Genomic DNA, 16,785 nt, shown 5'->3' with positions numbered 1-16,785 from the left:
TATGGTTTTGTCATGCAAAATTCATTCAAAATACTATCATAGGTTGAACATCCCTAATCTGAAAATCCAAAATCCAAAATGCTCCAAAATCCAAAACTTTTTGAGCACTGACATGAGATAGTGTTACCTTTGCTTTTCTGATGATTTTGTGTACACAAACTATTTCATGCACAAAATTATTGAAAATATTATATAAAATTACCTTCAAGCTAGGTGTATATGAAGCAGAAATAGATTTTGTGTTTAGTCTCAGCTCCCATCCCCAAAATACCTCATTATGCATATGCTAATATTCCAAAATCTAAAAAATATCAGCCATCCAAAACACGTCTGGTCATAAGCATATTCGGTAAGTGGTGCTCACCCTGTATAGTGCTTTGGAGAAGATTTTGGGATCCTGCTCTAAAGAAGTTAGGATGAAAGTGGTGGCCATGAAATTGTCTTTTTACAGAACTCATCTATGCTGCCCAATTTCTCCACATAGGAAGGAATCGTGTCTCCTAGTGACCTGGACCTTGTCATGTCAGAAGGGTTGGGCATGCGATATGCGTTCATTGGACCCCTGGAAACCATGCATCTCAATGCAGAAGGTATGCATCTGGGGCCAGGATGGGAATTCCATTCTATTTAGTGTTGTCATGGGTTTTGTAAACAGTCACATTTTGCCTTTTCTTACAACTGAATAGAGACAGTAGGATATACAGGAGATGATGGCCAGCCCTGGTGATTCACAGACAAGGCAGGGATGCAAAACGCTGTGTACTGAGATGTAAATCCATGTGGAGTGCATGCACCTCAGGGCTCCATGTGGTGCATTGTGCTCAGGTGAGAGCTCAAAGGAAGAGAGGTTGGTGATGTCACAGAAACTTCGCAGCATGTCACCCAGCCTGGCAGAAGGGAAAGTGGTAGTTTCCTGAGGAAGATGATGACATTATTTACAGAGGCAAGAAGAAAAGATAGGGGGCTGACTTAACCCACAGGGACCTCTGCTGGATATATCTTCTGCCCAAATATGAGCAAGGTTTTCTTCTAGACGGCTAGGGAGCCTATACTGAGGGCTTCCACAGGCTAGGAGCTGGGGAGGGGCATTTGGGTGGGGCAGACCAGACATTGGCCAGATGCTGCCTCCAGAAGGCTTGGGGGGAATTAGGTCGGAGCCCATTATCTGTGATCTGGTAACTCTAAAGGAAAGACGACTTGGGAAGGACAAGAAACTTCCAAGAATGAAACTCTGTCAACCAGATTTTAATTGATCCAAAAAGAAGATGTCATTTGATAACCAATAAAACCTATAGCAAATTAAAACAAAGTAAATTTTAAAAACTATGTATAAAATCTGGAGAGAGATGTAACCTAGATGTTATTATTGCCAGCTATCTCTTGGTACTGAGATTATAGGTAACTTTTAGTATCTTTTTGCTTGTCTGTGTTATAAATTTCTACAATTACTATAGATTAATAATATTTCTAACTTGGAAAACATACAGAAAGAGAAAAGAAGTGTTGTATGCAGCTCCATGGTCTGCATTTAACAAAGGATACTGAGAAGCTGGGGCTTATCCAGAAAAAAGTGACCAGAGTCTCTTGTATGTCTCTCTGTCTGTATCTTTTGTGGGGGCGGAAGTGGAGTGAAAGACTGGAAATGGCAAGCAGACAGACAGGTTTGGGCTCAGTACATGGCAGGGCGAACTTTCTAGTAACAGGAGCTGATGTCCAGGAAAGGCCCATGCTTTAATTGGGTAAGCTGAGCAGGGGATGTGGTTGCCTGCCTGTGGGAGGTTTAGATGTTGAGAGGAAACTCCCTCTGTGAGAGGGGAGGTTAAGAGTTGGTGACCTCTCTCAGTCTGTTTGACTTCAGTTCTATAATTTCAGTATTACATTTTGGTAATAGTTCAGTCAATTTTCACAGTAGTTAATGAAATATGCTGTCCAATGAATAGTTCAAGGCAGCTTTACTAGACATGTTCCTGCACACAGCAGGTGCACAGATGATTTCTGAAGTGGATGGGCCGTGTGTTCTCTGCTTCAGTCCTTATCAGAATCAAGCTAAGAAGAGCTAAGAGGAGTGAAGGGAAGAGGGGAATCTGCTCCAGCACTTGTGTGTTAGTTTTATGGGAAGATAACCACTGAATAGAAGAAGATAATGTAGAGAAAGATGGCCTCATGCAATGAAACAAGAGTTTTCTTGTACTATTAACACAAAGTCTTAGATCATTTCAAACAGTGTTTTCAACCAGAACCTCAAAACTTGTGAGCATATTTAAGCATTTGAAATGTATATAGATTTGTATATATGTTTAAGCATTTGAAATGTATAGAAATTTATACATTTGAAATGTATATAGACGCTGCCTGATAACCACTGTGTTTTTCTTTCTCTTTTTTTTTCTTGAAAAAAATAAGATAATTGAGGAATCATAAGAAATAGATAGGGACAGAACGGAGAACAGCTTTGACTTTCAAGCAAATAGAAACAGAAGCCAATGAAACCGGAAACTTAAGAATCAAATAGAGTGGCAGACAGGAAGGAGGCCCATAACAATTTTTCAAACAAAGCAGATATGATAAGAAAACCTAATTGGCTTCATATGATAATGGTGGACGGATGTAGTTTTCAACTTCAGAGCATTCCAAAGACCAGAGTTGGAGAGTTATAAGATCTGGCTGGGAACCCATAGAAATGTTTATCATTCTTCCCTGTGTCACCCAGAATATATCAAGATTGGAGTTGGGAGAATTTTTCTTCTTTTCTGATACTGTTTTCATAAAGCCAGCATCTCAGGTTAAGGGTAGTTATTAGCCTGAAAAGCTACCATTTATCTAGAACTAGTGCAAATATTTTAGGATTTATTTTTAATCTAATGAAATAGTTTCTGAGAAACAGGAGGCCAGCGTGCCATTACCTTTTGGCTCCTTTTACAAACAACACCCCTGAAAGACGGGCCCTCAGAATGGTGGTTCTGGCCTGTGGAGCCAGTGGGCCGGCTCCTTACCCTGGCTTTCCAACCTAGTGGCTGTATAACCTGGGGCAAGTGACTTAAGTTCACTGCATCTCAGTTTCCCCATCTGTGAAATGGGGACAACAGTAACTGCTTCCTCACGGTGGTGTGAGAATTGAACCAGATGGAAGCTCTTAGCTGCATTGCTGGCACCTAGTAAGTCCTTAATATATGTTGTATTCAAACAGAGTTTTGTGTTGTTTGTTTCATGTACTACTTTTCTAGTTTTTTTCATTGTTGTTTTATTTTTGGTTTTTAATATTCTTCCAGAAAGATTCACAAGTGCAGAGAGAGGAATAAATACAGATTAGGATTTTTGCTAATGGCATGGAGAAGGCTCTGGAACCAGGTACCTAGAGTTTCCCAGCGGGGTTTGTTTCTTTGCTAAGCTTTAGACTCGCAGGTCAGTAGAGAGAGGAACCGCTCTGTCTTGTCCCTGGGGCTGTTTGGGTTCCTCCTGAGTTTTGTTCCACTTGAAATGAGGACATCTTAGAATCTGGCAGCGTGGAAATCGCCGCCAGGGGAAGTGGATGTTTATTTACCATTTTGCCTCACAGATTTCCTCTCCTGTGTAGACACATGCCTTTTTTAAAACTGAGATGCCTGGTGGCTGGTGGGTTTGGTTGATTGATGGGAAGCGATTATTTGCCAGCCAGTGGAAGCAGGTGAGCCGATGGGCAGGGGACTCGCTGAGGTGAGGTGAAGGACCCAGGTCGGTTCTGCCTCCCCTACCCTGGGCAAGTCCTCACTCAGGTGGGAATTTGATCCTGAGAGGAGGAATGAGATAATGTCGCTTTGTGCTTTGAGGCATTTTTGATCTTCCTTAATGAGTTCTGTGAAACCCTGTCTCTAAAAAGCAGGTGAATTCATATAGGTGTGCATTCACAGCTGTGTGAAAGAAAACCAGACTTCCCAGGTATGGGTGGCAATTAAGGCTCTCCAAGGAGCTGATGCCTGGAATCCCTCCTAGTGGCTGTGGCCTTGGGCTGGGGTCAAGGCCTCCTCTGGTGCCTGCTGCATACATGGAAACAGAAAGGATTCCTGCCTGTGCACCTGGAGCACTCAAACCCACTGTCCCTCAGAGGCCCACCGCCCAAGGCTCCCAAGTTAGAAAGCAGCAAGTTAAGCTACATCCAATCTCATGAGAATCAATTCTTTTTTCTACTCTTTGTCTTTTTCTGGATAAGCATCTCTTAAGAAATTAGGTTCAGAATCTTCTAAAAAGCCAAGCTCTACAAGGGTTTTGGAAGAATTAGAACTCAAAGGGACAGAGGGCCTGGAAGCATAGAAGAAAAAATACAGGGGAGGCTGGATTAGATAGAAATAGTGGGGAAGGGCAGACCAGGGGGATCGAAAGTGAAGTGGGCTGTGTTGTATATTTCCTATTTCCAAAGAAATTGGCATTTTAGAGTAATTTACACCCAATTCTCCTCTCGTGGTGTAGAGAAGCCAAAATAATTGTTGAAAATAAATTACACCTCCCTAAAATGGAAGGGGAGGAGTTGCAAATAACAGTCACAGTCATAAGTTTACTGGGACATGGTTGTAAATAATCAGGCAGATGCAGGTCGTGAGTCTAAGTCACTGAGTACTCCTGCCCTTGGAGCACCCGGAGGCTGCACCCATCTCATGGTGAGCACGTGGTGTGGGCGCCTGAACTTCGTCACAGACAATGAGGCTCTTCATCCCAAGAGCATGTTAAAAAAAGTTTTTATATCAGTAAGACTGACATTTTTAAGGGTTTCCTGAATAAAAATGGGGAAAATTATGAATTGCACTATTATGAATTCCAGCATGATAAGTTTTAAAGGGACATTTATTTCTACAAAACAGAATAAAAGTTTTGTAGAAATAAATGTCCCTTTAAAACTTTACAAAGGCAGAAAGGAAAGAAAGTTCTAGAAAGCTTTTGGGAGGTTCAAATGATTTCACAGAACAGGGAGAGATGAACACTTGCGCAGAGAATGTGATATTTTCCAGAGAGCAAGTGCTGCATGAACTGAACCCCCGGCCTGTTGCTGCTCTGGTAGGAGAGGGTGATGGAACTGGCTGCTGAGGGGTCTCGTGAGGGCGCCTGCCTGTAAGTGGGGGGATATGCAGCCACAGCAGCTCTTTCCATTTTCTTCTAATTTAATATATTTTCAACTTGATTCTTGTGTCTCTGCCCCCCCCCACCCCAAAAGGAAGGAATAAACTGTATTTGTGTCTAGATTTTGTCTCCTTTAGTTTTAATAAATAAGCAACTAGCAAAAGTGAAGTAAATAATTTCCCAAATGAAATAAATGTATAGTTTGTTTTCTGTTCTCCAGAAATGCTAAGCCATCTCCAGTACCTATCCAGTGCTGGAAAGCTCAGGAGACTTCCAGAATTCTGCACTGCCAAATTAACACTTAGGTTAAATGAGATGAAACCTTTCTTTTATAAACAGAGTACCCATCAGTTAATTTCAGGTGCTAATGTCAGAAAAGTTGGTATGTTTGAGTCTTTTACCCTTCAAAACCATTTTGGGGGAAATTTTAACACACTGAGAGAGAAGAACTATTTGAAGCAAATAAATTGCAACCCAATGATTTTAGGCTTTCACATCAGCATAGGTCAATCAAAACTAAACCCCAAAGATTATGTTTGTTCATTTTTTGCTTTTTGAGCGTATCTAGTACCGATGGTTCGTATTTTAAGTTAATCATCCACAGTTTTTGTGGGGAGTGGGAAGCTGACTGGGGCAGGCTCTGCACATTCTGCAGCTTCGTTTGTTCCCATGTTACCTTCGTAGGCGGACTGACCAGCTGCTGAGCCTTTAAGGGTTTGAAAGATGTGGGAAATGGGTCAGGGTCGCAGCAGTAGCCCAGCCTGTGTCCTCCATGGCGCCCAGGACTAGAAACGCCTCCTCTTCCTCTTCCAGGATCCCGGCCCTGGCTTCTGACTTGACTTGCTAAGCACAGGCCGGCACCAGCCCGTTCGCCTCCCGGCAGCAGGGAGGGGAGGAATGTGAGGGAGAGTGAGTCTTCGGGACCCAGCGGGTCGGGGCAGGCCGGTGCTGGGTGGGGGCCGTGACTGGCCTGCGCTTTCCCCTGGGCGCACCCCATTCTCACGCAGTCAGCCTAGCCCGTGCGGCTCCCTCCCTCTCCCTCCAGGATAAGCCTCTTCCTGCATCTCTTCACCAAAGTCCCAGGGCCCTCTCCTTAGAATCTGAGAAATCATGGCTCTCCAAGGCTGGGGAGCAGCAGGAGCGTGGGGAGCGTGCATGGGGGCTTGTGCAGCTGAGCGCCTGGCTCCATCCACCCAAACCAGCAAGGCACAAGCCAACATGAGCTCTCCAACCAGTGTTTCAAGTACCTGCAGCCTTGACTGTACCCAATACAGTGCTAAATGAGATCTGTGGTCTAACAGTGACATAAGTGACGGGTTTACCTGAGATCTGACATCTTTAATTCTTGGAAAATGCATTCAAGCGTTGTACACAAATAACCTTGTACACCCATGGTTGGAGGAAACACTTTTGGTGGCATTAGGACTTACTGTGATAGCCAACAAATCAGTGTGTGAACGCAGGCCAACCGGAGGGTTCCGTGAGATGCACCAGCAGAGGTGGCATGCGAGGTCTGAGGGACCTGGCACTTTGTTTTTTTTTTTGAGACAGAGTCTCGCTCTGTTGCCCAGGCCAGAGTACAGTGGCACGATCTCAGCCCACTGCAACCTCAGCCTCCCAGGTTCAAGCAATTCTCTGCCTCAGCCTCCCGAGTAGCTGAGATTACAGGCAACTGCCACACCACCTGGCTGATTTTTGGTATTTTTAGTAGAGACGGGGTTTCACCATGTTGGCTAGGCTGGTCTTGAACTCTCAACCTCAGGTGATCTACCCGCCTTGGCCTCCCAAAGTGCTGGGATTACAGGCATGAGCTACCAGGCCCAGCCAGGCCCAGCACTTTTTGGCATTCGAACACCCAGGAGCCAGCGTGGACAGTGGGTAATGGGGAGGGTCGCTTCTCCAGTGCCAGCAGGCCCTTACACATTCCCCAGCTCTGTCTTGTCTTCACAGGGAGGGAAGAGTGTAGCTTATCTGACCCCAGGGTGAAACTCTCTGAATGCATTTCTGAGTTTGAGTATAACTAAGAATGTTTTTTTCTGAGATTGTGGATTCTTGTCTTCATGCAATTCCAGGTATGTTAAGCTACTGTGACAGATACAGCGAAGGCATGAAACATGTCCTAAAGACTTTTGGACCCATTCCAGAGTTTTCCAGGGCCACTGCTGAGAAGGTTAACCAGGTATGTAGACTCACTGCAGAGAAGCATGTTGGCCACCTGGAGCACTTGCTGCCCCTCACCTCTGTGGCGGGTGGGCCTGCATCTGCAGATGGAATCTTTGCCCTTGATCTTGGTGATTCCTCAGTCATAACTTTGTTCATATTTCCATCGTGTCATCAGGACACCTTAAGGACAGGATGACCAGTGAACTGGTAGCTCATTGTGACTTGTCTCTGAGGGACTGAGGTCTTTCAAGATTTGGAAAGCTGCTGTTCATTGAGGGTTTACTGCTTTTGTCTCTGAAAGCAGTTTCTGCACAGTTTGCATAAAGAAGAGCAATAATTACACTCCTGATAAATTATTTCCTCTTTATTGTCCTTTTTTTCCTTCTCCTTCTCGCAGGACATGTGCATGAAGGTCCCTGATGACCCGGAGCACTTAGCTGCCAGGAGGCAGTGGAGGGACGAGTGCCTCATGAGACTCGCCAAGTTGAAGAGTCAGGTGCAGCCCCAGTGAATTTCTTGTAATGCAGCTTCCACTCCTCTCATTGGAGGCCCTATTTGGGAACACTGCAAGCTCTTAATCAGCCCTCTGTGACATAGGTAGCAGCCCACGGAGATCCTAAGCTGGCTGTCTTGTGTGCAGCCCGAGTGTGGTGGTGCAGGCCGGTGGTCTGCCCGTTACTTTGGATCATAGTCCTGGGCCTGGAGGCACAGCAGCACTTGCGTTCTCGGGGCTGTCGATTTCCTGCCACCTGGGCAGATAACCTGGAGATTTTCACCTTTTCTTTTCAGCTTGATTGCATATGACTATATTTTTCAGCCAGTGATTGTAGTTTCATGTTAATATGTGACAAAATATTTTTGTAATTATTTTCTAATCCGTTTCTGAATACTCTGGGGCCCTGCATTTATGAGGCACCTACCTTCATTTTGCTAACACTTATTCTGAATAAAAGTTTTTGATTCCTTAAAGACGTCTTTTTTCTTTTGATTTTTTCTGAGAAACACAGCATTTGATCCTGATGACCGGCATATTTTAGGGTGACCATGATGAATAAGTCATAAGCAGATACTTTTTTCCAGGCCCTTTGTCCATCACTCAGCAGAAATCCAGCAATGTGGGCTTTTCCCAGAGTAGGTTCCATGATGCCCTGAGGCTCTATGGTCAGATGATGTTTGGGAAACATCACTGACTGCCCAGCCCTTAGACACCCCATGTCTGTAGCATATTAAAGGCACCAAAGTTCTACACTAAAGTACCTGTTTGATCCAACATTCCATTATTGTCTTTGATGTGGTCTTTTCCTAGATCTAGTCCCAAAACACTCTGGGAGTACCATTACCTGCCCCACCACCCACAAGGCCGTGCACACCACAGTGGCCAGAAGCCACCAGTGGGCCCCCCTGACACTTCCCAGCCTTGCAGTTTCTGGTGCCCAGCTTCATCCAGCAGGGAGCTGCCTTTCCTTGGGGCCAGGGCTGTGGAGGTGTTGGAAGCAGTGCCCCGGTCAGGAGCCGCGTGGAAGTGGTCATCTTGGCTAACCTGTGCTCACAGACTCCTGCATTGCACTCATTTATTCTCACAGCATGTGCTGAGTGGCTGTGATGTGCCAGGCGTCCCACAGGTGGCCCCTGCCCTTCAGAAGGTCACCATAAAATAACATAAATTGAGAATAAAACAGGACTGGTGCTCCAGAGGAATCCAACACAGGAGAGCCCGGCCAGCTGCCTGCCCCGTGTGCCCTGGAAGGTCTTGAGGAGGTGGCCAATGAGGGGGCTCGGGTAACAGGTGGAGTCAGCCAGCCCTTCCGGGAGAAGGAGAGCATGGGGAAGGGCTGGAGTGCTCTGGAAATGAGGAGCTGCCCACCCTGATCAAAAAGGAGCCCTGGAGGGGACCCTGAGTGGAGCCAGGTAGGGAAGAATCCAGGGGCTATGCCAATGGCTGGGCCTTCACCTAGAGCCAAGCGCTCCGCAGGCAAGGAGTGCCCCAATCAGGTCAGACTCTGAGAAAGCTCATCCCACAGCAGAAGGAGCCGACCTGGAGGCAGAGAGTGTTGGGGTCCACGTGAGAGTGAGTCGGGCAGTGAAAGCAGAAACCATCCCGGGTGGAACCCACAGTCCCCGCAGGACCCGGGAGAGGCGAGGAGGCTGGAGCTGATGTCACGCACAAGATAAGGAGATTAGGGGAGAGGCAGGAAATGTGAGTGCCCCGATATGCAAGCTTCACTGAAAAGGCGACGTGGCCAGACATGAAGGAGGCTTCAGCAGGAAAAGGATCCTTCCCTTCGTCTGATTAAGTTTCAGAAATTCCTTAACTGGTGACTAAATCCCTCACCCCTCACACCCTGTGACCTACTGACAGAGTTCCTTTCCGTCAGGTCTACGCTCCTCCCTGAAGCCTCCAGCTTTGGCTGCTTTCCTTCTGCACACTCCCGGGTCTTGGCCCTGTCACTGCGCTGTCTCCTGTGCCTGTGGGACTCCCCTGATGAGCCCGCCAAGGCCATCTGCAGTTCCCAGGCCCAGATGTGGGGTCGCTGAAACGAGGGGGGCATGGGGTGCAGGTGGTCCCGCCCATGGCCTGCTGGGCTCATGGCATCCCTGAGCCACGCATTCCAAGAGGAGTGGCCACAGCAGCCCTGGGCAGCACTGGCGCCAGCGTGCAGGGCGGAACTGTGCATGGCTTTGAGGTACATCGATTCATACAAGTTCTATTTTCCCACTTTTGCTGTCAGGTATTTTGTGTGGATATCAGGCATGTTTTGGCAGAAGGAAGCAGACAGAAGTGCTTCATGATTTTGCTTGAAGCAGGCACAGTGTGCAATGAGGAGTGATCAGCTGTGGGAGTGCCCAGAGAGTCTCACATAAGGGCTGAAAAAGTCAGGCTTTTCAGGCCTGAGAACAGCAGCGAGCTCATTTGTGGTTCTGGGCCCAGCTTCAGGAAGACAGTTATGGAAACAGCTGGATAGAGCCAGGAATTGGCCCAACACAGAGCTGAAGGGAGAGTGGGGTATGTGAGCCTAACCTCACACAAAACCCAAGCAACAGGCCCTTCAGAGATAAGTGGGAGGGCTTCAAAGCAATCAGCTGTGGCTTATGGGGGCCTTTCTGCTTTTCAGTTTGCTGTCCCTGGGGTCTGGCTACCAAAGTGCTTGGTTGCTTTATGAGTTTAGCAGCTGTATAATTTCATGTGCCAGTTTTCCCATAAATATCCTCTTTCTGTTCCAGGATCCCATCCAGGAGCTCACATTGCACGTCACTTTTCCATCGCCCAGTCTCCTCTGGTCTGTGCCCATTTCTCAGCCTTACCTTGCTTTTTAGGACCTTGACAGTCTGAAAGAGCCCCAGCCAGGTGTCCTGTAGAAGATCCCCAGTCTGGGTTTATCTGATGTTTTTGCTATGATTAGACTTGAATTAGATCTTGGAAAGAAGACCCCAGAGGTGACACACTCTCCTTGTCATGTCATATGGAGGGTGCACAATACCAGTGTGACATGACTAGGATGTTGGCCTTCCTCGCATGAGCTTGCTAGGTTCATCCACTCCGAGCTACTACTAAAAAATAGGAAATTAATCAGAAGGACCAGCTCAGTCAGATATTGTCCTGACTGGTTTCTGAGTCATTTTCTCAGAACTGCGAAACTATAATCTCCATCCACATTAACGCTCAATGTGGCATAGTGCACACACAGTTCCCTTCCTGCTAGTCTTGGAGTCCAGATATCTTCTCTCCCTGAACAGCAGCATGGACTCGTGTGCACGGCATCCACGTGACTGCCCTGTTGTGCCTGCTCAGCTCAAGAGGCTGGCAGTGGGGTCCCCACAATTTGTGTCTGGTTCCTACTTGGTTTGCAGGCCCAGAAACTGTCTTGCTGGTGCATGAATTGGAAGGGGATTTTTCTCATGCCATCCAACTAGCAAGACTGCCAGAAAAACCAGAATGCCAGTTTTATTAACTTTCCATGGATTCATCTAACATACATTTATTGAGCATCTACTGTGTGCCAGGCTCTATTCAAAGCATTGAGGATACAGCAATGAATGAAACAGGCCAAAAAAATACTTGCCCTCATGGAGCTTATATGGCAGTTCTGGTGGGGGAAAACAAAACATAAGCATAAGCATATGCCTATCAAGAGGCAAAGTATAGAATATATCAGAAGGATGTTCATTATGTGGATAGAAAATGGAGCAGGAGAGAGTGACAGGGTGTACAGGTGGGGTGTGTCTGCACATGTGAGTACAATTCTAAAGAAGTAATCAAGGAAGATGATGATAAGATAACATTTGTGCAGAGACCCACAGGAGTGAGCACTGAGACCATGGGGAGCTCTAGGGAAGAGCACTGCAGGGAGAGAAAACAGAAGGGCAGAGGCCCTGAGGCCAGGCTGAAGGGGTGCGTCCAAGGGGCAGTTGGATAGTCCATATGGCTGAGTGGCAGGAGGGAGCGATGAAGGAGGTGGCGGGGGACAGACCGAGATGGGGATGGTGGGCCCCGAAGGCTGACAGGAGGATTGGCTCATACTCTGTGAGGTGGGAGGCCAGAGGAGCAGCACCATCTCACTCAGTTTCTCAAAGCCCTTTCTGGCTTGGGTGGAAAAGGGACTGTCCGGAGGCTGGGGTGGAAGCAGGGACTCCAGGCTTTCTTGCCACTCTGTTGGTCAGGGATGGCAGCAGAGGTCTGGAGGAGGATGTGGCAAGGAGGAGGGGTGCAGCAGCCAGATTCTGGAGCTGTCTTGGAGGTAAAGCCAACAGGATAGGCAGATAGCATGTGGGGGATGAGAGAAAGGTAAATGTCAAGGACAACTCTTCTGTGCATGGAGGGAGAATTGCCGTTTCCTGGGATGGAGAAGATGGGTGGGCAGGAGAGTAGGACCCAACCATGACCAGGAAGTTGCTCGGTAGCCGGTGTTTGAGCAGGGGCGTGGTGGGCGCTGCTGAGCTGTGACAGCCTAGGGGAGGGAGCGCGTGGTTCTGTGGGAAGAAGCTTGGCCCTGCATGGTGATGGGGAAGAACACAAGACCGGTGCCTAGGCTCCCTCCACACTCTGTTGTCACCATTTTGTCTTCAAAGAGGTGAATACTGCTGATTCTGCCACAGTTCCGTTATTCAATATATGTGTTTAGAGCAAGGACTATGTAGGCGTCTGAGGCTACGGAATTGTGTTGACCTTGACCGTGACAAGTTCACAGTCTGGTGGGGAAGATGCACACATGAAGAGAAAAGCATAATTTAAAGCTGCAAGAGCAACCAGAGAGCCATGCACAGGGGGTCTTAGGAGCACCCGGGAATGGCCCTGGGCTAAGCCTGCTGGGTGACAAGGGCTGTCAGGGGGTGTTTCCTAAAGTAGGTGATGTCTCAGTTGTCAATCCAAAAAGAGAGAGGAAAAGCCTAGTAGAGGTGAATTCCTACAACCTAGAATAGCATCGGGTCCATAGAAGGGGCTAAAGAAATAATTGTTGAGGCCAGGTGTGGTGGCTCACTCTTATAATCCCAGCACTTGATAAACACAGCATTTGTTTTATGCTTTGGGTGGCCGAGGCGGGTGGATCACCTGAGGCCAGGAGTTCAAGACCAGCCTGGCCAACATGGTGAAATCCCATCTCTACTAAAAGAACAAAAAAAATTTAGCCAGGCATTGTGGCAGGCGCCTGTAATCCCAGCTACTTGGGAGGCTGAGGCAGGAGAATTGTTTGAACCTGGGAGGCAGAGTTGGCTGAGATCGCGCTGTTGCACTCCAGCCTGGGTGACAAGAATGAAACTCTGTCTCAAAAAAAAAAAAGAAAAAGAAAAAGAAATAAGAAATAATTGTTGAAAGAAAGAATGAAAGGGCGTAGGAGGGAGGAGCTGCAGACGGCAGAAAAGCGCATTGTGATCGGGGTGGCCTGAACCTCCAGCCCTGGCCCCTTAAAGGCGACGCTCTTTGTGCGTGTCTGGAAGATGTCCCACCCCGCAGGGCTTGTGCAGCTGGCTCACCTTCATCCTGTGCTCATTTCATTTCATGTCGTCACGGTTTACCTTCATTATGGGCCTCACCCTGAGACCAACCTCACATCTAAGTGCAAAGGGCAAATAAAGCACTGATTAAACCCCCAAGCCATACAGCCATCAAACGTTTTCTAGTTCTGTTGGCTTCCTCTTAGCCTGGCTGACATCAGAGATGTTAGCACAGTCCACCGGGCAACTGAGAGGAGGATTACAGGCACTTGGGTATCTGTCAACATGGCATTCTCTCTTCAGATCTTTCTCCATACCATTTTGCTTGTATTACTCTCCCGTTTATGTAGGCAAAAGCTAGAAATGTCTACAAACAGGCTACGAAACATCCTGTATATAAATATGGTACAAAATATCATCATTGGTGAAGCTTCTACACACAGCAAAGGCATCTAGAGAAGACTAAGCCATCTTCACACAAGTGTCTTGGGCACAGAGTGGCAGTCTGGAAGCCTGATGAAGGGACTTGAGTCCAAGGACTCTGCGTTTGTCTACTTTGCATCCCTGGTCCTGAGCCCCAGAGCTGTTCATAGCAGGTGCCCACCAGGATCTAAGCGCAAGGCCACAGACACAGGCGGAGCTCTCAGTGAGGGGAGGGTGGCATCCCTTTGCCAGGCCGATGGGCATGGGGAAACTGCCCACTTGTAGCACCTTGGAGGATGGGGCAGAATGGAGGCAGCTTCAACCCCACACCTGAGTGTAGAGCATGAGTGTGGAAGATGTTTTCTTCAAGTGGTAAAGGCTGCTGACACTGGAGCTTTTTTTTTTGAACAGTCTCTCTCTGTCATCCAGGCTGGAGTGTAATGGCACGATCTCGGCTCACTGCAAGCTCTGCCTCCCGGGTTCACGCCATTCTCCTGCCTCAGCCTCCCGAGTAGCTGGGACTACAGGCACCCGCCACCATGCCTGGCTAATTTTTTTTGGTATTTTTAGTAAAGACGGGGTTTCCCCGTGTTAGCCAGTATGGTCTCGATCTCCTGACCTCATGATCCGCCCGCCTAGGCCTCCCAAAGTGTTGGGATTACAGGCACCAGCCACCGTGCCCAGCCTGGAGCTTCTTACTGAAGGAGGAGATGGTGTACTAATCTCTAGGGACCTTGAAAATAGGTCAGTTTAGAAGAAAGAGGGCATTGGCCTGTCACATAAGGAGAGTCAGCCATTAGCTTACATATGGATATTTATGTGGAAAACGCCTGGAAGAAAGCACACGGAAATGTGAAACCTGCTTATTTTGGGGCAATTCTGATTTTCTTCTTTATGGTTTTCTTTATTCTGTCACTATCACCATAAGCATGTGTTATTTTTATATCAAACCCCTTGACGCTTTTACATTGAGCTGTCTCTATCTGCTGTGGGGACTTCTGTGTGGTCTTGTGCATGGAGGAGATGACCTCTGGGCCCTCCGTCGACTGGTTTCATGTGTTTGACAGGCCCCAGCGTTTGTAAGTTGTAAGTTGTCCAGTGGCCCAGTAGAGCCAGGCAGGTTGTACACCATTGAGAGCCCAAGAATCTTGATATAAAACAGATGCTTTCTCTGTACAGAGTTGTGCAGTCCCTCCCAAGATCTGCCTGCATGTCCACTAACTCAAAATTGCAATCACCATCTCATTGCCATCTACCACCACCACCACCATTACCATCACTACCACCATCACCATCACCATCACCACCACCGCTACCACCACCATTACCATTACCATCACCACTACCATCACCACCACCACCACCATCACCATCACCACCATCACCACCACCACCACCACCACCATCACCATCACCACCACCATCACCACCACCATCACCACCATCACCACCACCACCATCACCATCACCACCACCACCATCACCATCACCACCACCACCATCACCATCACCATCACCACCACCATCACCATCACCATCACCACCACCACCATCACCACCACCATCACCACCACCAACACCATCACCACCATCACCACCACCACCACCACCATCACCACCATCACCACCACCACCATCACCACCACCACCATCACCACCACCACCACCATCACCACCACCATCACCACCACCACCACCACCACCACCATCACCACCACCACCACCACCATCACCACCATCACCACCATCACCACCACCATCACCATCACCATTACCATAACCACCATCACCACCACCACCATCACCACCACCACCACCACCATCACCATCACCACCACCATCACCACCACCACCATCACCACCACCACCACCATCACCACCACCACCACCACCATCACCACCACCACCACCATCACCATCACCACCATCACCACCACCACCACCACCACCATCACCATCACCACCACCATCACCACCACCATCACCACCATCACCACCACCACCATCACCATCACCACCACCACCATCACCATCACCACCACCACCATCACCATCACCATCACCACCACCATCACCATCACCATCACCACCACCACCATCACCACCACCATCACCACCACCAACACCATCACCACCATCACCACCACCACCACCACCATCACCACCATCACCACCACCACCATCACCACCACCACCATCACCACCACCACCACCATCACCACCACCATCACCACCACCACCACCACCACCACCATCACCACCACCACCACCACCATCACCACCATCACCACCATCACCACCACCATCACCATCACCATTACCATAACCACCATCACCACCACCACCATCACCACCACCACCACCACCATCACCATTACCATAACCACCATCACCATCACCACCACCACCACCATCACCACCACCATCACCACCATCACCACCATCACCACCATCACCACCATCACCACCACCACCACCATCACCACCACCACCATCACCACCACCACCATCACCATTACCATAACCACCATCACCATCACCACCACCACCACCATCACCACCACCACCACCACCACCACCACCACCATCACCACCACCATTACCACTACCACCACCATCACCACCACCATTACCATCACCACCACCACCACTAACATCATCACCCACCACCACCATCACCACCATCACCAACACCATCACCATCACCAACACCATCACCACCACCACCATCACCATTACCACCACCACCACCACCACCACCAACACCGTCACCACCACCACCACCGTCACCACCATCACCACCACCATCACCACCACCATCACCACCACCACCACCACCATCACCACCACTGCTACCACCACCATTACCATTACCATCACCACCATCACCACCACCACCACCATCACCACCATCACCACCACCATCATCACCATCACCACCACCACCACCACCACCACCACCATCACCACCACCATCACCACCACTACCACCACCACCACCACCATCACCACTATCACCATCACCACTGCCCACTCTTCAACAGTTACTTACTGTCCAAAGTCCAGGGGATACTGTGTGAAACAATACTGATCAGAGGTAAGTGCCCATCAGAGAATGCAGCTGATGATGAGACAGTATGCAGCTGAATGTCTACTCCATGTTGGGTGGCTGGGAAAACC

The 16,785-nt window shown here is 48.5% G+C and overlaps 1 protein-coding gene across 3 annotated transcripts in view; it reads left to right on the top strand.

The window, feature by feature from the left end:
* CRYL1 (crystallin lambda 1) overlaps positions 1–8,220 on the top strand; it is a 122,169-nt gene extending 113,949 nt beyond the window's left edge. For all 3 annotated transcript variants that reach the window (XM_009248465.4, NM_001131484.1, XM_054528611.2), the window contains 3 exons: positions 485–590; positions 7,161–7,267; positions 7,649–8,220. In XM_009248465.4, coding sequence (XP_009246740.1) covers positions 485–590; positions 7,161–7,267; positions 7,649–7,762 — 327 coding nt within the window. In that variant the 3' untranslated portion in view covers positions 7,763–8,220. The remainder of the gene's footprint in view (positions 1–484; positions 591–7,160; positions 7,268–7,648) is intronic.
* Positions 8,221–16,785: the final 8,565 nt, after the last annotated feature.

The sequence above is a fragment of the Pongo abelii genome, chromosome 14 (genome assembly GCF_028885655.2).
Source record: "Pongo abelii isolate AG06213 chromosome 14, NHGRI_mPonAbe1-v2.0_pri, whole genome shotgun sequence".
Classification (NCBI taxonomy): Eukaryota; Metazoa; Chordata; class Mammalia; order Primates; family Hominidae; genus Pongo; species Pongo abelii.
This window is presented reverse-complemented; position numbering and strand designations above follow the sequence as displayed.